The 23,915-nt window shown below is 38.4% G+C and overlaps 1 protein-coding gene across 1 annotated transcript in view; it reads left to right on the plus strand.

Moving 5' to 3' along the window:
- The window catches only part of LOC124555064, a 704,233-nt gene that overhangs the window by 286,409 nt on the left and 393,909 nt on the right, over positions 1-23,915 (plus strand). The window contains exons 31-34 of the mRNA XM_047128850.1: positions 423-620; positions 736-1,020; positions 9,379-9,531; positions 9,657-9,863. Of these exons, the coding sequence (XP_046984806.1) occupies positions 423-620; positions 736-1,020; positions 9,379-9,531; positions 9,657-9,863 (843 nt within the window). The remainder of the gene's footprint in view (positions 1-422; positions 621-735; positions 1,021-9,378; positions 9,532-9,656; positions 9,864-23,915) is intronic.

Here is a 23,915-nt window from a genome sequence, read left to right on the forward strand (position 1 = left end):
ATATACCATTATATTCACATTTACTTACTAGCAATTCCCTTAATAACCAGTATCAGTACACTCTTTGCTGACTGTGGGAGCTCTGCTTCCCTGTGTCACCCAAGGGCACTTGCCAGCCCAAATATGAGGCCAACCAATCTGGAACAGTCTCCCTTGCAGTAGTGTACTATCCTGCCCAGAATTACACATTTAACATCTTTGCTAAGCACTATGTAGCACTGTGGTTGTCCCTGTACTTGCTAACATTCCTTTTACTATGCTCATTCAGGTGGACTTTCATTGTTCAAGCATTCATCATTTTTCCATTACTCTACATGCTTCTATTTATTTTTTATTTATTTTAGTTTTGAAATACAGTGCTAAATATTGCTTAAGTAATTTTAAAGAATATTAAGTTTGTCAATACTTCTCATTTATTACAGGCAAATTTCAAAGTTGGCTGGAACAAACTAATCCTAGGATTTTCTGGAATTTGGTATTATATGAATATTACAAATTTTGAGTATTCATATAAAATTTACACACCAGTAGAGAGGTTTGAAGAGACTGGCTTTACTGCCAAGATTTTATATGGAAATGGACTTGATTTTGACATGAGCCTCCTACTAGCCGGAAAGAAGGTATGTATAATAATATATAATTTTACAATATAATGAAGTTTTTAATCACTTTGAGAACCAATATAAATACTTTGTTGCCTCAGACACCTTGAAACATAGCTATTGCATGTTATAGATTGGAGTGAAAGTGAAAGGACTTAATAAGCCACGTCCACCAGTTGATCTGCAAATAGCAAACAAGAAACTGAATTTTCTGGAAGCAGAAGAGGATGACTATTATGATGATACTCTATATGAAGAGGCACTTAGCTGGGAAGGTCTTGTTGAACTGGATGCCGTTATCTACCCAACAATTAAAGGATTTTTGGAAATTGATGAGAAAGACACTCTGTATGCAGTGCATGGCTACTTGGTTTTGCCTAATGGAACAGCAGAATTTTATGATGACTTTGACTTCATTGTGAGTATGGAGCAATCGCAGAATTGCACTTAAATTTATGTATTTTGTTTTAAAGCTGAATGTAGAAAAATGACTTACCATTGCATATTATCTAGATCGTGTACAATAATGTATCAGAACTGCAACTGTAAATTTTAAAATCTGAATTTGTAGAAAAATAGAGCACCTATTTACATTTTTAATGAATAGTTAATTAGTTAGGTAGTTTCATGTTCTGCGGATCATTTTATACCATAAATTGTAATGATGTGGAGCAAGTCATGACATTTAAAGGGTCATGTACACTCCAAGAATTAATGAAAAAACTCTAAATTTAAGATTGTAACATATTGCATTTTATTTTTTAATTGCTCATGTAGAGTACATGTTGTACAAGGAGTGTACTACTAATACAGGACAAGCAAAGTAAGATGGTTATGATACTACATGAACAATTTTTTTTCCGCACAAGAATTTTAGATATCATATAGATACTATTTTAGTTATTTTGTAAATACACTGATGTGTGAAAAAGACAAAAGTAACTTGTACACAACGTGTCACTGCCATGCAACATAGCTCATTGAAACTTGGACCATACATAGAAAGAACTACTCGAATTTAGTGCAGAAAGTAATTGAAAGAAACACACAATGAGACAAACAGATGTGACATGTTTATCCAAAGACAATAATAACAGTGAAGTCACTGCAATTTATAATGATCCCCTGGCTTTTTGGAAATGTGGGAGATGGTTCTTAATATGGTGTATGATCACCACAGACTGCAGTGCATGCCCTGCAATGTGCACCCATGGTGTCCACAAGATTGGTATGGAGATCTTGTAGGAGAGCATTCCATTCCTCCCCCCCACCCCACACATTGTTGACAACTGTTGGGTGGTCAACTGCTCTGACTCATCAGAGTTTAACATTTGTTGGCATGGGAGTCTGATTTTTGCAAGTTTTTCTCACAGTTTGTTTTTGTGTGGCATACATTTAGGACATCCTAAAATGATTTGATTAAAATCTGTGTGGATGTTTTCTACATGTGGAAGAGTCTATCATTCTGTTCCTTTAGAGGCATACAAGAAAACATATGTTTCAACATTATTTGAATAATTGCTATCACGTTCTCCTTGGAAGATCCTTCAGGGTGTACTATGCTCTTGTTGGATTAGTGTGCTGTACAGAAACAATTGAAAATCTCTTTTCCCATGATATTTTCCACTGTTGTTCCCATTGCTGTTATGTCTCATTTCTTGAAACACGAAGAAGGTCTTAATATGGAAGCTGTACAAATAGTGGATTCTCTTCTTTGATGGTGACTTTTGAAAGACCATCTATTACCTCATTATGCTGAACACCTGGGTTCCCCTTTAACCACTTTAGATGAACAACTATATTTTCTTTCCTGAATTTTGTTATTAATTCCACCACATCATAAATACAGCTTTATCATATTTCCACTTCCAATGCTCTAATTGCTCTGAAGAAATTATAGTCAGAATTAATGATTTGCTCCCTTTTTTGGTTCCAAATGTAACTGATAATTTAATTTTTAAAACACCATTTGACTGTGTATTACTATATGTATAACCTGTACTATCTAGATTTCGGCTTTTATGCCATTATCAAGTACCATGGTAAAAGTTTTTAGTCCATTATTGTGTCACATCTATTAAGACAGTCCATAGCTGGCCCTTTGGACTGCCTTAACAGATATAACATAGTAATTGTCTAACAACTTTTAGCATTGTACCCGATAAAGGCATGAAAGCTGAAATCTAGATAGTACAGAAGATAAATATATTAATACACTATTAAATAGCAGTTTACTCCTTTAAAAAATGTTGCATGACTATGGCTCAACACCATCAAAAACTTTTTATAGGCAATAATATTCACAGTCCACTTCCTTGTATGTTTTGGATTTGTCAAAATAGAAGGTAAACATTAATACAACCGACAAACTGCAGGGATGGATTCCTGACTGGAAATGGTGGAAAAAAGGTCCTACTATGAACATGTGTCCAGAAATGGGCAGTGTGCATGCAGCAACAACAAATCATCCCAGAACATGATACGGAGCTGCATTGCATCCAGGTCACAACGGATGGTCAAAGACATCCTGTCAAGGATAAAGCTCAGTATTCAGCAGAAAGAGGATACCCAGAAGGGAGGATCCATCACCACTGATAGTGAAGGCTTGTCTCAAATTGATGTTTTGACACAGGAGAGCGAAGTGTCACCAGTGTTTATAAATATTATAAACAACAGTCTATCAACCTCATATCTTTTACCTACCAATCAGAATGGATCAACAGTGCAGAGTAAATAATATTGTAATAAATTACTTGTAAGATAACTGGCCACATTTTCTGCATATATACAGGTTGAACATTAATAAAACCGACAAACTCCAGGGATGGATTCCCAGCTGGAAATGGAGGAAAATATGAACATGTGTCTGGAAATGCATCGCTGCCGTGCTAGATGGCACTGATGAATAAAAATGGCTTCCATGGGATGCGATGCACTCATTCATATGTCTCGTCATGGACTGCTGCACTCTTTCACACATTCTGGCCTCTGTCCAAATAGCATCACAAGTGTAGAACCTGTTCCTCCAAATCTGGCATATGCACAGTATGCCACCTCTTTTGGTCTGTCTGAAAGTATTCATAATCACACCCAGAAAGGGCTTGAAAAGGGCGATGTGATTGGTGTGTGTGAGAGTACTTGTTTTGGTATAGCTGTGCTGCCTCTTGACCATTTCCATCTGCTTGGCCATACACAAACACCATTTTGGCTTGTTCCTGACATGAATACTGAATCATTCTGCTGTTTACTGTACACTGTGTCAGTCATGCAGCATGCATCACACAGGGAACACACAGCATATGGTCAGATGAACTTTCATTTATCAGCACCATCTACTGTACCAATGATGCATTTCTGGACATAAATTCATAGGGCTTTTTTTCCTCCTTTTCCAGTCACGAATTTGTCCCTATTAATTTTCACCCTGTGTATAAGCAGAAAATGTGGCTATCTGTCTTAAAAGTAATTTATTATAACATTATTTATGCTACACTGTGACCTGTTCTGACTCACAGGTAAAAGACATAGGGTTGACAGACTGTTGTTTATAATCTAGGCTAAACAGTGATGACACTTGGTGCTTCTGCATCAAAGAAAACGTCAATCTGAGACAGCAGAAGCCTAACAGGGGTGACAATTTGTTTCCTTCTGCATATCTTATTTCTGCAAAGTACTGATCTTTATCCATGATAGGATGACTAATTGTTATGGATTTTTTAATCAGATTTTTTTTAATAGTTCTCTACAGATACCAACAGAAATTTCTTTGGCCACTATTAGAATTTCATTAGTTGGTGACAATATAAATGATTCTAGGAACCATATATGTCCATTTAGTTTTTGTAGTACATTTTGTGAGGCATTTGCAAAAAGAAGACTCCTATAGTCCAGTGTTTCAGTCCATAGAATAAGATATACTGTTCCAGCTTGAATGCCCATGGGCACAAGTGGGCAAATCGCTGATGTATAGGCAGCCAGGCAGCTGCGCCAGATCCAACACAACGGTTCTGAACATGCTGAGCACAAACCGACAGGGTTGTCACATAGTTAGTGCACATGCTGAATGCATGTGATTGAGCCACCTGTGGTAGCTTTTATTAGCTTTGCCAGCCTGCAAGGGATCTCAGGGGTATCTGGGAGAGATTGCGTCCTTCAGGGATGGCACTGGAACAGCCTAGTATAATGTGATGAGGATGTCCAGTTGAGTTCCTCGCCACTCATGACTTAACAGCATGTAAGACATTCAGAGCTTTTTCTATTTTTGTAACAATATGATTAATATGCTCTGTCCAGAATAAGTCTCAATGCCTTTTCTGATGTTCTGAGATTCAGTTTGTAAGGTCAAAAGCTTGTCATATTCACAGAATACTTTCACATTTTTGTGCAAAGAAAACCATAGAATATTTAGAAGGTGATATATTAAGACCATTCCCAAGGGACCATTAAGATAGATCAGCTGCATTATTCAATCATGATCACCACAGTTTTAAGCTGACAGATGCCGTATATATGCAGACACATTTGTGTATTGTAGTACATGAACAGTGGGACCAAATAGTTTATCCATATGTACCACTAATGCAGCATTTAAAAGGGGGCATCAAATAGCAAATAATTCTATGATGAAAATAATTTTTCTGAAATGAAGACAAATATGTGGATCATCTAGATCCAATATTTGCAAAAATGAGGCAATGTTGCTAGTATACTGTAAGGTAATGTGCCGTAGTGAAGGTTTTTTTCAGTATCAACCATCAGGATGCTTAAATAGCCAATGATACTCCTCTCTTTCTATCAGCTGTAGTGAAACAGTGCAAAAGTTTTATTGTGTTGTAACCACCAATTGAAACATAATTTGAGACTGCTTTGATACAATTGTGATAATTTGTGCATTTGGTTCTCAAGAAATTTCACTTTCTGCTCATATTGCATTAAAACTGTGCAGCAGTTCATATCTTTGGTGTATTGAATATTACAGAGAAATTTTTTTGATCAATTCTGGGTGTCATGTTAGTACAATATTTAAGAGCCAGGAGAAGGAGGCAGCAGAAATAGGGGATGTGGTAGGGCTGGGGAGTAGCTGGCTACTCAGAGGGAGGCCACAGGTTTTTGGGATAGGGGTGCAGGAGGGAGAGGCAGCACGTAGACGAGCACCAGAGCCAGTTGATTTGTGTGGCACATGATGACAATGATGTGGAGACATGTATTGCGAGTGGATGACAGGACAGAGGAATAGGAGACTGTTGAGTAGAGTGTGGGTTCAGTGGGTTAGCAGAGACTTTGGCCAGGAGGCTTACAGGAGCAAAGAATATCCTGCAAGGATAACACCAGTGTTTGTGGTTCAGAATAGCTGGTGCTGGGGATATGATCCACATGGCACAGGTTATGAAGTAGCCACTGAGTTGAAGCATATTTGTACTTAGCAGCGTTTTCCACCTCTGGGTGATCAACACTGTTTCTGGCCACTGTTTGACAGTGGATGTCCATTCTGGTGGACAACTGGTTGGTGGTCATGACCACATAAAATACTGTGCAGAAACTGCAGCTGAGCTAGTATATGTCATGACTGGTTTCACAGGAAGGACTTGATGGGATAGAATAAGTCTGTGATGGGACAAGAATAGGAAGTGCTGGATGAGTGCATCAGACAGGTGCTGCACCTGGATCTTCCACAGGAACATTACCCATGTGGGAAGGGACTGAGATAGGATGTTCTTCATATCTGGGCACAATGATGAACAGTTGAAGCCTAAGCAACAGATATGGTTTAGTCCAGGGTAGAGATTAGTAGTGGATGATGAGTGGTTGCTCCTTTTCAGATGTTTCTTGGGGGATGATGGAATATTTGGTGTGTATAAGACTGGCCCAGACATGTAGGTTATACTTTAATGAATCTAGCAATACTTACTTGCCATCCTAGAAGAAAGTTATACAGCTCAATAAATTTTTCATTTCTAAACAAAGGAAACATTTGACTTTAAATCTTCCCAAAATATGTATTTGAACCCTTTGATAAATTTCCTGTTAGTAGCTTATTTCATTCTTCACATAGCTAATGAATCAGCATTGTTTGTAAATTTTCTCTATTCTGTTTTCAGTATGGGATTCATTGACAAACAAGTGGTGCAGCTCTACTGTTGGCATTACAGCAGATTTCAGATTTCATTTTTTTAAATGTTTCAGCATGCGCCACAGTACTTGCACATTTATCAGTTCATAAGTACCTTACAGTAGTGACCATTAAAATTATTCATATCCATTACCATGCACCACAAAAACTATGTATTTGCCATTATTATTAACTACATTTTCTTGCATCTGTTACAATTATTTTAAATCTCTTTCTCATATAGTGCTTAAGTCTAAAAGAAACATAACTTTCTTGTGAGCCTCATTGTGGAAGTTGATTGCCTCCCTTAATTTTCTGATTTCATCATTATTATTTTGTGCTTGAAAGTAACTCAAGTGGCTCATTTTATTGTGAACCTTAATCCATATTTCCTGTGGATTTTAAAACTTGGATTGCATATTATATTGTCATGACATTTCCATGCTTATCCTGGGATGTGTTCTGATATACCTGTCTACTGCCTTACATTTACTACAATTAATCTTCAGAGACTTATATATAAGCAAGAAGGAGCATTTCCTTAGTATATCATTAGAATTAGGAACTGAAAAAAAGTTATAGGGAAATACTACCATGCACCATACAGAAGAAGCATTGAGTACTTATTTTGCACACAAATAAAATGTTGTAACACTGAAGTTTAATTTGCACTTTCAGTCAGATGGCGTGCATCTAGACACACATGTGTGTCCACCAATGCGAGTGCATGTTCCCAACCCAACCCCCCCCCCCCCCCCCCACACCCACCCACCCACCCACACACACCCACACACACACACACACACACACACACACACACACACACACACATGCAGGTAGCTTCTGTTATGGCGCAGAGGCATGACTGGTTCTAGAAGTTGTCTTATATGGCTCAGGGCAGTATAACACAGTTGTGGGGGTTCAGGGAAGACAAAGGATAGGAAGAAGCAAAAATTACAGAAATGGAAGGACAGTGGGATAATAGGATAGTAATACATGGCAATTCTGAGTTGAAATAGTTTTGCTTGTCACATCATTTTTATAGTTTAGTATGTTTATATCAGGCTGTGGCTAAGCCATGTCTCCGCAATATCCTTTCTTTCAGGAGTGCTAGTTCTGCAGGGTTCGCAGGAGAGTTTCTGTGAAGTTTGGAAGGTAGGAGACAAGGTACTGGCCGAAGTAAAGCTGTGAGGACAGGGCGTGAGTCGTGATTGGGTAGCTGAGTTGGTAGAGCACTTGCCTGCGAAAGGCAAAGGTCCCGAGTTCGAGTCTTGGTCTGGCACACAGGTTTAATCTGCCAGGAAGTTTCATGTTTATACCATGTATAATATGGTGTATTATGCTGTGATTTACTTTCTTGTAACCCATTTTACCATATGCTTTAAAATATCAGACATGGAATGATGAATCACATTTGAGTCATTGAACCACCTGCCCTTGCCTTAAGTATAGGTTCGTCCGTATCATCCTGTGGTCCGAGTGATTTATCCTTCCATTTTAACCTTGTGTGACCTCTCTCCTCCTCGAAGCAGGGTCTAATATTTCCAACAGCTAGCGTAGTTTCTTGTACTTTTATATGTGTCTATTGCAACTATTAAGATTTTTGCCATCTGTATATAGATACTGGCCAGCAATTCTGTGTAATTTTATGCTGCATTTTCATAGACTGACATCCAGTGTTGCCCTTCAGCTTCAGTTGCTGTAGCTAGTGTAATTTCATGTAGGATAGAGTTTATAAACAATAGCTACAGAGAAAGACTCTCAGTAAAAGAACAGGAAAAGAAACTGGAGTTTAACAACCAGCAGTGATGAGTAATTGATTAGGGATTGAACACAAGTTCAGGTTGTGAAAGAATGCGGAAGAAAAATAGCAATATCCCTTATGTAGAAAAACACTTAGCATTCCCCTTAAACAGATTAGAGGCAATGGAAAATTTAAATCTGGATAAGTGGAAGAGGATTTTTAGTTTCTGTCCTCAAGAGTGTGCTACTTTTCAAATAGGCTATATTAATCTATGTTCATTTTGAAAGATCAGAATTTGTTATCATATATAATATAATATTTTGTGATTGAGGCAATACCTTAAATTCTGTGAACAGTGATACTCTCATGAAAGAGTTAAAATATCATGAATTACCAGTATGTGTCTCATCAAATCTGTAATATTTTACTTAATGTCTGCTGCCCTACATTGTTTTGGAAAGACAGCTCTCCTCTTTTGTAGCTATGTATTTATCTACAGTTTTATTTTCTGCAGTTTATTCCCACATGTGTCAGACGTTCTCTGCATTGCCATTCCATTTAAACTGACTTCCATCAGTACTGCCTTGGCCTTGATTATTTCCTTTCCTTTGGAGATTTTATAGATGATCCAAGTATAATTTACTATCTTTTTCATTCACATTAACAAACATTAGTTTATTAATGTTTATGAACCAGTTTTTCTCAGGATTCAATATATGTTGCAATGCAGTGTCTCCAAGTTTCTCTAATTTTTGCCATAAATTGTGAACTAAGTGTAATGCAAATTTAGTTTTACTATACTATTTAAAAAGTAATACTGTTTTTTTACTTAGTTGTGTGTTAATCAGGATAGATCAGTCTGAAATAGTACATAATAGTATCTCAAACTTAAATTAAGCTTGTGTTAATATGAACTTTCACAGGATTATTTCACCATCACTAACAAGTTGGTTATAACATCTCCATTTACATCTTTTAAAGAGATACAGTCTGATCTGGACTACAAAATAACTGAGACAATTTTTGGTTTGCTATTTGACCTCAAATCCAAAGATACAGATGGAAACTGGGCAGTGGTATGTATGAAATAAATTTCTCTTATGCTTGACTGAGCAAAGTGAAAGTTATTTGATTTCATGACAATACACACTCATTTTTATTAAAATGTATTTGTTAATTACACATTTGTGTTTATTCACAGTCAGGTATGTTACTGAATTACACAGCTTTGGAAAGCACTATATATAGGCCCGAAACTCATTATATGCACATGAACATTTATACACCATTCAAGAGATTCAAGAATGTAGATGTCAAAGCTGGACTGCAAACAGGAAACGGCTTATATCATACAAATTTTAATTTATCTACTGATTACACTTCAGTTGCTGCCACTGGGAATCTTAAGGTAAGAGCATTGAGTCATTTTTGTGTCTACCTTAAAATTAAAAATGTAAAACTAGTCAACTAGAAATTCAAAAGAAGTTTTAGAGATATTCAAAGGTGAACTGAAGCATTATGACCTCTGCCCACTGTGAGGTTGAATTGCATCTGGTATCATGGTGGGAATGTGACACAGTAAGGAGAGTATTTAAGCAGAGCAGAGATGCATGAGAAATCATTCTAGTGAGAAATGTGTTGGAGACAGGAAATCAGCCCACATACATGACCTTGGCAAAGGGCAGACTGTCATGAACAAGCATCTGAGATCCAGTACAGCTAGATGGCTTTTTCATGCTAGAGGCATGAGCATCTGTGGAAAGAGGTTGACGAACAGTGAAATCACGAGTTCACTGAGATCATTGACTTGCCCACTCTGTAAAAAAGACATAGTCAATTATGATTGTGATTGGCATGGGATCATAGAGATCAATCAATGAAATAATAATAATAATAATAATAATAATAATAAAGATTTTATTGTCTTTAGGCCATTACAGCAATTGACAACGTCAAATGAAGTCACAATTTACAATACAGTGTGATAAGGTATTGACTACTGAAATATTTTAGCTTATATTACAATAAATGTACAGTGGGTCATCTGTTGGATTACTGCATTTTACAGTTGAAGAACTCATTGATATCATAGAACAGGTGGGCAATAAACCATTCATGCAGTCTTTCTTTGAATGTATGTTCAGGAAGATCCTGTATAGCATGTGGCAGCTTATTAAATAGTTTGTGCCCTGTGACTTCATAGCTATTTATTGATTTTGATAGTCTGTGGTAAGGCGTGTATATGTGTTTGATGCTTCTTGTGTTGTAACAATGTACATTTTCTCTACGTTTCACATCTTGTAGGTTCTTCTTTGTAAAGATTAAGACATTGTATATATATATATATATATATATATATATATATATATATAGAGGTTTATTACTGTCATAATTTTTTGTTTAGCAAATAAGGGTTTGCAGTGAGCCTTATGTGAAGAATTTTTAATTATCCTAATGGCTTTCTTCTGCAATAATAGGATGTCATGTATATGACTACAGTTACCCCACGAGATAATGCCATAGGATATTATACTTTGGAAAAATGCAAAATAAGATGATCTGATGTATGTTTCAGGTACACAAATTCTGAGTTGTCTTAATAAATAAATTACTCTAGATAGCTTACTACTAATATACACTCCTGGAAATTGAAATAAGAACACCGTGAATTCATTGTCCCAGAAAGGGGAAACTTTATTGACACATTCCTGGGGTCAGATACATCACATGATCACACTGACAGAACCACAGGCACATAGACATAGGCAACAGAGCATGCACAAGGTCGGCACTAGTACAGTGTATATCCACCTTTTGCAGCAATGCAGGCTGCTATTCTCCCATGGAGACGATTGTAGAGATGCTGGATGTAGTCCTGTGGAACGGCTTGCCATGCCATTTCCACCTGGTGCCTCAGTTGGACCAGCGTTCGTGCTGGACGTGCAGACCGCGTGAGACGACGCTTCATCCAGTCCCAAACATGCTAAATGGGGGACAGATCCGGAGATCTTGCTGGCCAGGGTAGTTGTCTTACACCTTCTAGAGCACGTTGGGTGGCACGGGATACATGCGGACGTGCATTGTCCTGTTGGAACAGCAAGTTTCCTTGCCGGTCTAGGAATGGTAGAACGATGGGTTCGATGACGGTTCGGATGTACCGTGCACTATTCAGTGTCCCCTCGACGATCACCAGTGGTGTACGGCCAGTGTAGGAGATCGCTCCCCACACCATGATGCCGGGTGTTGGCCCTGTGTGCCTTGGTCGTATGCAGTCCTGATTGTGGCGCTCACCTGCACGGCGCCAAACATGCATACGACGATCATTGGCACCAAGGCAGAAGCGACTCTCATCGCTGAAGACGACACGTCTCCATTCGTCCCTCCATTCACGCCTGTCGCGACACCACTGGAGGCGGGCTGCACGATGTTGGGGCGTGAGCGGAAGATGGCCTAACGGTGTGCGGGACCATAGCCCAGCTTCATGGAGACGGTTGCGAATGGTCCTCGCCGATACCCAGGAGCAACAGTGTCCCTAATTTGCTGGGAAGTGGCGGTGCGGTCCCCTACGGCACTGCGTAGGATCCTACGGTCTTGGCGTGCATCCGTGCGTCGCTGCGGTCCGGTCCCAGGTTGACGGGCACGTGCACCTTCCACCGGCCACTGGCGACGACATCGATGTACTGTGGAGACCTCACGCTCCACGTGTTGAGCAATTCGGCGGTACGTCCACCCGGCCTCCCGCATGCCCACTATATGCCCTCGCTCAAAGTCCGTCAACTGCACATACGGTTCACGTCCACGCTGTCGCGGCATGCTACCAGTGTTAAAGACTGCGATGGAGCTCCGTATGCCACGGCAAACTGGCTGACACTGACGGCAGCGGTGCACAAATGCTGCGCAGCTAGCGCCATTCGACGGCCAACACCGCGGTTCCTGGTGTGTCCGCTGTGCCATGCGTGTGATCATTGCTTGTACAGCCCTCTCGCAGTGTCCGGAGCAAGTATGGTGGGTCTGACACACCGGTGTCAATGTGTTCTTTTTTCCATTTCCAGGAGTGTAGTTTACATGTTGGCTCCAGGATAACTTTTCGTCTAAATAAACTCCCAGGAATTTAACAGAACTAGGGTCATCAGATAGTGGCTTGTCTCTTAGAGTGAAGATTATCTGCTGAGTTTTATTTTCATTTAGCAGGAAACCATTTGCTCTGAACCAATATGCTGCACGAGTGAGTGTATTTTCAGCACAGGTTTTAAGATCATTAAGATTGTTACTGCTATGAAGAAAAGTCGTATCATCTGCATACAATAAAGTGGTGGATCTAATAAATGAGGGGAGGTCATTGATCATTATCAGAAAGAGGAAGGGCCCCAGTACAGATCCCTGAGGCACACCTACTTTAACATTTTCTATGTTTGACATTTACTTACCAACACAAACTACCTGTTTACGGTTGTTGAGATAAGCTTTTTATAGTCTGAGACTGTTTCCTTTGATGCCTTAGAATTCTAGTTTCTCTAGTAGTGGCGTGTGCTCAACACAGTCGAAGGCCTTGCTTAGGTCACAGAATGAGACCTGAGCAAAGCCTTTGTTCTCAAAAACTTTGAGGATGTAACTGATTACTGTGTTGATTGCATCAATGGTGGACAGATTCTTCCTAAAGCCGTATTGTGTAGCATTAATTATTCCTAGATTCTCGAAGTGAGATGATAATTGTTGGTACATGATGCATTCTATTACCTTGGAGAATGCGGGTACTATTGAAATAGGCCTGTAACTAGATGGAGAGTCTTTATCTCCCCTTTTGTGTACTGGGACAATCCTAGACAGTTTTAATTCATCAGGAAAATATCCCTCAAGTAAGCACTTGTTTATGCAATGGGTTAAAGGGTACAGAATGCAATCACACACTTTTTTTAGCAGGTTGCATGATATGCCATATATATCTAAGCTATCAGATGATTTCAGTTGTTTTATGACCCCTTGTACATATCTAGGCAATACTTCGGAGAAGGTTAGGATGCTTGTATTTAGTGACTGTCCACCCCAATTTTGGGAGAGTAACTCGGATGGACTAATGTCTGGTTTGATAATTGTGTCTCCTATTTCTTTCACTGAATTAATAGAAAACTCATTGAGTGTTTGTGGTGGGATATTAATTTTGTCTTTTTTAGTATCTGTGGCAGCACTGTTAATTACTTTCCAAGCGGTTTTGCATTTATTGGTGGAATTATGTATGCTGTTGGCATTGTAGGTTTTTTTGGCTTGCAGGATGGCTTTTTTGTATTCATTCCTGCATCCCACATAGGCTGATTTGCCACAGTCAGACTTCATACTATTGTATATGTTGTACAGTAACAAAACTTGTTTCTTTAGATCTGTCAGCTGTTTAGTGTACCATATATTTTGTCTGTTTTGAGATCTGGATTTGTGGCTGCTGTCCATTATTTTGATTTTCTTTATGGGAATACTATAGTTAAATAGGGTCAAGAATGCATTAAAAAATGTATCAAATATTATTTTGGCTGGCAGGTCATTACTTGATGTGTAATGTCCATCGACACTACAATGGCCAAACCAGTCTCTGTCAGCAAGGGAATTACGAAATGTGTTAATTTTATCCTCAGTTACAGGTCTGGTAATCACAACTGTTGGGACAGGTCTGTTTGCATTGCTCCTATTGAGGGGAATTTTACTTGCATAATTTAGAGGTACGGAGTCATGGTCAGAGAATGGGAACATTACAACTTCACATGTTTTTTCAGTGGTCTTGAAGTATACAAAGATGTTATCTAAACATGCTTTGTTTCTTGTGGGCCTGTTATTAACATGATGTAAATTGTATTGTCTTTTGTAAGTTTTCCAGATCTGCAACACTACCCTTACATTTAGTAACATCAAAATCAGCATTCAAATCACCTCCTATTGCAATATCATAGTGTAGACATTTAATATTACTTAATTCACTCAATAGCATGTCCATTTTTTCTAAAAATATGTTAATGCTTCCCTTTGGTGATCTGTACATGGATACTACTATTAGCTTATGACTATTAATGATTATACCCGTAACTTCAAAGTGCTGTTCATCACACAATGAATTTAGGTCTAGTTTGGTTATTGTTCAACTGAGTGACTGGTTGGAATAAATTGCCACACCACCTCTAATGTGCTCTTTCCTACAATAGCTATTTACTATACTAAAATTGTCAAATTTGGCAACTGCAAGTTCATTCTCATTAGCCCAGTGTTCACTCAGACAAAAAATATCAAACTGGTTATCAAGACCAAACTCATTTATGATAAGTTCTTTATCTGTCAGTCCTTGAACGTTAAGGTAACAGATTTTAAGATCCATGCTCTTATTGCTTACACACTGAACACTATGGTGATTGGTTTTCAAACCTTTTTTAGGGCTTATCTTTTGGATTTCTGCCTCTTGTTGCCTTTTACTAAAAATTGTTCACTTGGAGTGGTAGCACATCTACTGTTGTATGCCTACTCTTCCCTCCTTGTGATGATATTGTAGATGAGGCTGCTACTACAGGAATTGATGGAACTGCTGTTATGGTGTGTGGAGGCACTGTTGTAGCATCTGGTGACTGAGGAGGTGTCACATCATCAGATGAGTCATGTTTATTGGGTTTTCTTGGGTCCTATGATTGTAATTGAAGTCATAATGACGGCTGTGATCTATGTGAACATTATTACAGACCATCTGCATCCCTTCATGAGTGATGTCATTCCTGATAGTGATGGCATCTTCCAGTATCACAACTGTCAACGTCAGATGGCCAGAATCATGCTACAGTGGTTTGAGGAGCATGATAAGGAGCTGAAATTGGTATCTTGGCCACCAAATTCCTTTGTCTGAACCTGGTAGAACATGTCTGGTACATTATCCAGCATCCGCACCATCCACACAAAAAAACTGTGTGACCTGTGCATAGAAGTCAGTGCCGCATACCAAGGACTTGTCGAACCCATATTGTGCAGAATTGCTGCTGTATTGCCATCTGAAAGTGCACCAATATGCTATTAAGCATGTGCTAATAAAGTTTTAGACCATCAGTGTATTTGTGTACCTATACTGCAGTCAGAATGGTGTGAAATTTAGATATTTGAGTAAAGTTGTAGAAAGTATTTACAATCAGCCTAAGATTTTATTCATATAGGTCAATAATTTTATGAGATTCTCTCAGAGCTCTGTATTGTGTATCTTTTTCATGTCTTCAATTTTATTTTTATTTTGGAGCATCTTCCAGTACTAAATTAAATATTTCTCAGATCCTCACAAATTGTATTACATTCTCATAGCATTATGTTTCAGAATATTTATTTGTTCCCACATTGTTCAGAGAGTATCTTTTGCCTCTCATGCAAGTCACCATAATTGCATCAAATAGAAAGACTTGCACTAGACGGCTGAACTACCCTAGATGGGATGCCATGACCAATAATGCCATAAGCTCAGTTCATGAATAAGGCTTAGAATCACTTACTATGGTCCAGAAAGGTGTTTATTATTCAGGTTAGTTAGTTTTATGTGCCGTGGATCATTTGTATGGTTAAACATAGTGATCTAAAATGAGCCATTTTACATTCATATTACACATTCTTATGTACATATCGATGTGTGTTGACCAGTTGCAAGGTTATTGCATTTATTCCAAATATATACGTGATTGGATAATTCCTACCCCCCATCTTTTATATTACATAAATAGAATCCTTTCTACAAAATAGGAGGAGTTGCCAAGGAAACTTCTTCAATTTTAACTTTGCTCTCTTTCTGAGGCTTTAATTGGGTAACTGAATAAATGTTTTTGTGGTAGCATTGTGCACCCATTCTTGTGTTAAAGTCAAACTTAACATCTTAGAGTGGGTTAATGAATGTCATTTTTTTTCAGGTGTTTTAATTATGTACAGCATTGTTCCTTTTAAACTGTAGTGGTTATTTAAAACAAACTTCATGAGGAAGTAAATATACTGTGGAGCAATACCAGTAATCAAAATGTCCAACTCCTTACACATGTCTACAGGATGACTGTGTGAGCACCACAGCATATTTCTGAGGAATATCCATTTTAATATCTTACAAACAGACATAAAATGTTTAGCTACTGCTAATAAAGTTCAGTTCAAAAGAAGCCTACAGGATTAGCTGCTACCTATGCATCTTCTGTGTAGATACGTGATCCATGTGAATAAGTGTTGCAAACTGTTTTTCTGTTCATTGATGCAGCGCACAACAGCCTAAGAATAATGATATGCATCTTAGTGTGTGTCTACATATATAATCTAATTAAAGTCTTCTTCAAAGGCTCTATCTTATTCCATAGAAAAAAGCACACAGTCTATTAACTTAAAAAAAATGTGTTCCTGAAGCTGGACCAGAGTAAGTGATGTTAAATCTTTATATAGGTTATTCTTATTTGTAGTACTGATTCCATGAACTGAGCTATTGGAATGTAGAAGAGATATTTACAACAAATTTCATTGAAGAATAAAAGTATTGGGAAGCATAGTCAATACCCACAGTTTCTTGAACATACCGGGTGATCAAAAAGTCAGTATAAATTTGAAAACTGAATAAATCACGGAATAATGTAGATAGAGAGGTACAAATTGACACACATGCTTGGTATGACATGGGGTTTCATGGAAAGGGAAAGAGGGGAAATGAAAGCTTCACACACGAACATAGAAATCAAACTCAACAATGAATCTATATCTAATCCCGAATTTCTTTACGAGCATTGCTGAAAAATTGGTCCAAAATAATCCTAACACAAATTACCAACCAGCAAATAAAAAATATCACACATGTGCAGAGTCAACTTTCATTACCAAAGTCGCTGAAAATGATGCTGCAAAAGTCCTCAGAGAGTTAAAAAATTCATATTCAGCTGGAATTGATGGTATCCCAGGAGCTGTAATCAAAAATTGTGAACACACAATTGCTAAACCATTAACTCACCTCTGTGACTGTTCTTATCAGGCAGGTATCTTCCATGAAGCTCTGAAACTTTCTAAAGCAATTCCTGTCTTCAAAAAAGGTGATAATAAAGATATGAATAACTACAGGCCTATCTCAATCTCATCCTGCTTTTCTAAAGTTTTTGAAAAAATAATGTACAAAAAATTATGGACTTCATTGGAAAAAAATATTTCCTAAGTTTAGCTCAACATGGGTTCAAAAGCAACAAATCTACTTAAACTGCAGTATATGATTGCATAAATACACTATTAGAACTGTTAGATAGAAAACAATACATAACTGGCATATTTATGGATCTGTCAAAGGCTTTGACACTGTTGACCACAAAATATTACTGGAAAAATTAGAACACTATGGTATCAGAGGAATTGCAAACAACTGGATTGCTATCATTCCTAACCAATCAGATACAGAGGGTCAGCATGAAATATACTAATAGACAAAGCAACTCAATAACCGAAATACTATCAAGTAATAAAACTGTAAAGCAAGGTGTTCTACAGGGCTCAGTATTGGGACCCCTACTTTTCCTTCTGTATATTAATTACTTGAGCGTGAATGTTGATGCACACAAAACAATAATATTTGCTGATGACACAACTGTACTCCTCAAAGGGGAGAATACAGAGGCTGCGCAAAAAGCTGTGAACCTGGCCTCTGAACAACTCAGCAACTGGCATAAAATCAACAGATTAACTATCAACACCAAAAAGACAGCTTCCATAAACTTTCACACAACACAAAATGCAAATTCCTGTCAGCCATTTGTCACTGTAAATAACCAGTCAATAGATACCGATACTGTTTTCAAATTCCTGGGTCTGTGGGTTCAAGATAACCTGAAATGGAATACACATGCAGGAAAGGTAAATGCCAGGATTTGTACTGGCTGTTATGCATTGAGTGTACTGAAAACATGTGCTAGCCTGAAAGCATTAACCAGTGCATACTACACTTACATACAAGCCCACCTAAAATATGGTGTTACATTCTGGGGAAATTCTCCAACTGCTCTGAGCACATTCAGAATCCAGAAGAGAGCAATGAGAATTATTACTGGGAGCAAACCCAGAGAATCCTGTAAACCCATCTTCAGAAAGTTGGAAATCCTTACACTGCCTTGCCTCTACATTCTTGAGACTCTAAAATTTTTCAGAAACCACATAGTGCCAACTGACCCCAGAGCCATAAAAAATATTGAAATACATGAACACAACACCAGGAAAAATGCAAACCTGCATGTTATACGTACAAACACTCAACTGTGTAAAAAGGGAGCTTTCCACATGGGCCTCCAACTGTTCAACAATCTTCCCACTAGTATTAAGTCCATCAAAGACAACATAAAATTTAGCAAAGCCGTGAAGTCATATTTGTTGTGTCATTGTTTTTACGCTGTAAATGAATACTTAGAACAGTAATCTTGCTGTTGGTGTTAAATTGAAAACACTGAGCAATATAATACATTAGGATACTATATGTCTATGTTAATATATGTTAACAATGTTAACTGATATTTTCCGACATCTGAAACACACTGTGTACCATCAGATCACATGGAATAAATAAATAAATAGAACCAAAAAAATACAAAAGTTCAAAAAATGTACGACAGATGGCACTTCATCTGATCAGAATAGCAATAATTAGCATAACAAAGTAAGACAAAGCGAAGATGATGTTCTTTATAGGAAATGCTCAGTATGTCCACCATCATTCCTCAACAATAGCTGTAGTCAAGGAATAATGTTGTGAACAGCACTGTAAAGCATGTCCGGAGTTATGGTGAGGCATTGGCGTCGGATGTTGTCTTTCAGCATCCCTAGAGATGTCGGTCGATCACGATACACTTGCAACTTCAGTAACCCCAAAGCCAATAATTGAACGGACTGAGGTCTGGGGACCTGGGAGGCCAAGCATAACGAAAGTGGCAGCTGAGCAAATGATCATCACCAAACGATGCGCGCAAGAGACCTTTCATGCATCTAGCAATATGGAGTGGAGCGCCATCCTGCATAAACATCGTACATTGCAGCAGGTGTTTATCAGCCAGGCTGGGGATGATGTGATTCTGTAACATATTGGCGTACCTCTCACCCATCACAGTAGCAGCTACAAAACCAGAATCACGCATTTCCTCGAAGAAAAAAGGCCCGATAATGGTAGGTGTGGTAAATCCAACACATACCATGTCTTTCTTGTCATGCAATGGAGTTTCCACGACAGTCCTAGGATTTTTGGTAACCCAAATTCTGCAGTTGTGGGCATTGACAGACCCTCGGAGCGTGAAATGAGCTTTGTCGGTCCACAACACATTACACAACCAATCGTCATCTTCCGCCATCTTTTGAAAAACCCACACCGCAAATGCTCTCTGCTTCACTAAATCGCCAGGTAACAGTTCATGATGCTGATGGATTTTGTACGGATAGCATCAGAGGGTACACCTAAGAGCCAACCAAACAGTAGTGTATGGAATGCCAATGCGACGTGCGACTGCATGTGCGCTGACTTCCCCATGCACAGAAAAACCCGCTACAGTCTCCATTTCTTCCTGAACTGCCTCAGCAGCATACGCCTTGTGCTCGGTCGGCCACTATAGGGTCTATCGTCTAAACAACCCATGGCTTTGAACTTCGAAATCATTCTCGCCACAGCTGCATTTGTCAGCAGACCTTTACCCATTCGAATTCCCTTTCTATGGTGATAGGATCATAACACTGAACTAGCACGTTCCCCAATCTGATAATATAGCTTCACTAAAAGCGCCTTTTCAGGTAATGTCAACATGCTGCAACTGCTGGCGCATCTGATTCTATCTCTCTCTATTACAGCTCCTTTTATACATGATTGTCATGTGCAGTCACTGCTGTTTTGCTGTCCTGCGCCATCTGTTGGACATTTTGTGAACTTTTTCCCTCCCTAATAAAACCCCATGTCATTCCAAGCATGTGTTTCAATTTTTACTTCTCTATCTACATTATCCCATGGTTTATTAAGTTTTCAAATTTATACTGACTTTTGATCACCCGGTATATCTGCAGGACCTTCTTGAGTTCAGTTGAACTTACTATCAAACTTTGGTACCAAGAACTTTAACTGCGTTGACCTCTTCTATGTTCTTTGTCATCATATTTCATTTACGTACTGGAAGGATAACTCTTACAAGTTCTGAACTGCTTATAATGTGTCTTTTTGAAGGTTAGTGACAAAGAATTGGCTAGGAACCATTTATTAATGTCCCCAAGAATTTCATTAATTGCTGTTTCTAAAATAATACTTAGACATGTGTGGAACTTGAACCAGTAATAACAAGGTAAACACCACAAACCACTGCCATATCATCAGGAGAAGAGATCCCACAAACATCCGCCATACTGTACCAAATGTAAGCAAACACATAAATCAAGCCATTGATACATGCTGTAAGGATTTCCAGACGGTCAATATTGCAAGCCGAATTTCATCATCCATCATGCTGACAATATGAAGAGAACATACATTGTTGATCACTGTAAAGATGACATACTGAGCTGCAAACAGGCACAATGAAAAGACAGTGCCACATTTAGGTTTTGGCCAAATTCTTCTTCATAAAAGGAAACACACACAAATTCATTCACATAAGCAAGCACACCTCAAGCCCACATGACTGCCATCTCTGGCAGTTCAGACTGGAATGCCAGAGATGGTGGTCATGTGTGTGTGAGGTTTTCTTGCCTGTGTGAATGAATGTGTGTCTGTTCCCTTTTCTGAAGAAGGTTTTGGCCAAAAGCTAAGTGCATAACTGTCTCTTTATTGTGCCTGTCTGCAACTCAATGTGTCATCTTTATAGCAACCTGTCTTTTCCTTATATTGCCGATATTCCAACCTAGAGTTTGCATTGTTTGGTTTTTTGCCCACCATGTTGATACCACTTGGATTACCATATGTCCAATGGAACATCTTCCCAAGTGCGACAGCATATCTTGTATGATCTGTATATAAGCATATCTCTTACTCTGATTAAAATTACTTTGTGATCGACAGATAGTAGTAAGGGGAGGGGGGAAAGGGCAGTGTTGTCAGCATGCATCCATCTATGCTTCACTAGACACTGCAAATACCTACAGAAAAGGAACACAGAGATCATGGCACTGGAGAAAGAACTACAATTGGGTGGTGGCTGGTCCCACCACCCAACTTGCTGAAAGTAATTTAAATTGATGTACAGGCTCATCAACTAAACAGTGACCAGTGATGCTTCCAGAGTGGATATTTAATTAATAACCAGCATTTAATATTAATATTGGTCTATCCATAGTTTATAAAAAATGCTTCATCTGTGAATAATATACTGCAATCACTGCTGACCATTAATTTTCCAACACCATGAAAGCCTTATACAACACTCAAATTGTCATGAAGCATACTTCAGACTTGGATACACAAATGATAAACATTTCAGAGCAATGCACATTCCATATGTAAGGAAACATAATGCAGCAGGTTTCTCAATCATAACTTGTATTTGGGTGTTGGTTGTTTGTGAGACTGTCACATGCAGAAAGAGAAACATCTAGCTGCACATGTTGGAATTTGACAGCAGGATCATGGCATTGTGGATTATTATTACACAATATCACAATATTGCTGCTCATTTCTGGTGCATCCCATGACTGTCATACTTAATGCCAGGCAGTATCTCAACAACATCACATTATTACCACTCAAGAGCATAGTCACATTGTTCATTCAGATGTGCAGGACCATACAGCTGTGTCCTGTAACATGATTTAGAAAATGTGCTGGCTTGCAGCAAGACAAGTATCAACACAGACAGTGTGACAGTGTCCAGAGCACTATGGACTGTCAGTGCAGAGACCACTGTTGGAGCTTCTATTTAGACTGAATGGGTCAACAGTCATGTGACCAGTGATAGCACTGACACAGCATTCGCATGTTGATGTTGCAGAAGAATTCCAGTTCTGTGTACATTACAGAAACATGAGTCCTGGTTCTGCCTACACTATTACATTTGATATATCCAGATGTTGATGCTTCAAAGAGAACAAAAGTTGCCAAATTGCATTTGTTATCATCATACTGGGCCAGCATCTTGTGTGATGGTATGGAGTACCACAAAGTTAAGAACATAATCACTTTTGGTTCAAAATTTGACAGAAACTATTGTATTTCTCATATGTTAAGGCTAAGGCTAAGGCTGATGACTGTGCACCAACTTTGATGTCCCTATGACATTAGCTTTCTGTCTGTTAGACCACATGTTTCTCATCCTCACCTGACCTACCTAAATACAGAGGTTGTTCAACTCCTGCCCATGACTACACATTCTTTGCATGTCTCACCAACTGGAAAAATCTGGTCATAGGTTGTTGAAAGACTGGCACGCCACCACTTTTCAACTATGATGTAGAGTTGAAGCATCATGGAATGATTTAACTATATCTGTCAACCGAGCTCATGTGACTCAATACTCGCCTCAGGTAGAGCCATTGGTGCTGCCTTGGATGGCTGCTCTTTGTACTAAATTTCATTTTACACATTTACAGACTGTTTATTTATTTACTTAATTTATAATGTTAACAAGAACAGATTGTAAGGGCTGCTTTAACATTTTGATGAAATTCACCATAAATTCAAACTGTATCCATATTTTTGATTGTTGTATACACTGTAAAATTCTTAATAGTTTCACAGGCCAGTTATCTGATAGCTATAATAGCAGAGCACAGACTGATTGGTTCCAAATGCACAGATAAATACATAAATCATACCTGAGTTATGTGTTTTTCTACATGTGGTTCAGTAGGGCAGACACTCTTCGGACCTTTTTTTCCTGACAACAAGACAGTGGTTTGTGGCAGTGTTATCATGTTACTGCTTGATCACATTACACACATGTTATGTCATAGAAGTTTGCTTTGAAGGCTCTTTTCGAGGGTCTCTTTGAAGGCCATCTCAAATGTCACAGAGAAATGTATAGTTCAGCAATAAAACAAACGTGCAGTTAATGCTTAATTAGACAGCTAAAAACACTAAAAATTTCTTGTATACTTCAGAAAATTTGCATCATTGGTCCCTATAACTTAGTGGGGTCCACACACTGGTATGTTTTCCTGTTCTTTATACATTTGATGTGCCCTGTCTTAGCTGCATCACCATGTATACAGGTAAATATTCACTTACCTATTATAATTGAGCAAATATATTTGTATGTACATAGGCTTTTGTATCAGTCAGGACTGTTCTGGAGATGTTGTTTGAATAGGATATGTACTGAATCACATGCACCAAACTACTGAAAGTCCAAGAAAACAGAGAAAATGTCCTTTTAGATAACAAGAACATTTTACTGACTACATTTGTAGTGTGCCTATTGTTTATTTTAATAGGGGTTAACTGAAACCCTCATGAATAATGAGGAGTCCCAGATCCACAACTCCTGTGGATATATTTAAC

The sequence above is a fragment of the Schistocerca americana genome, chromosome X (assembly GCF_021461395.2).
Source record: "Schistocerca americana isolate TAMUIC-IGC-003095 chromosome X, iqSchAmer2.1, whole genome shotgun sequence".
Lineage (NCBI taxonomy): Eukaryota > Metazoa > Arthropoda > Insecta > Orthoptera > Acrididae > Schistocerca > Schistocerca americana.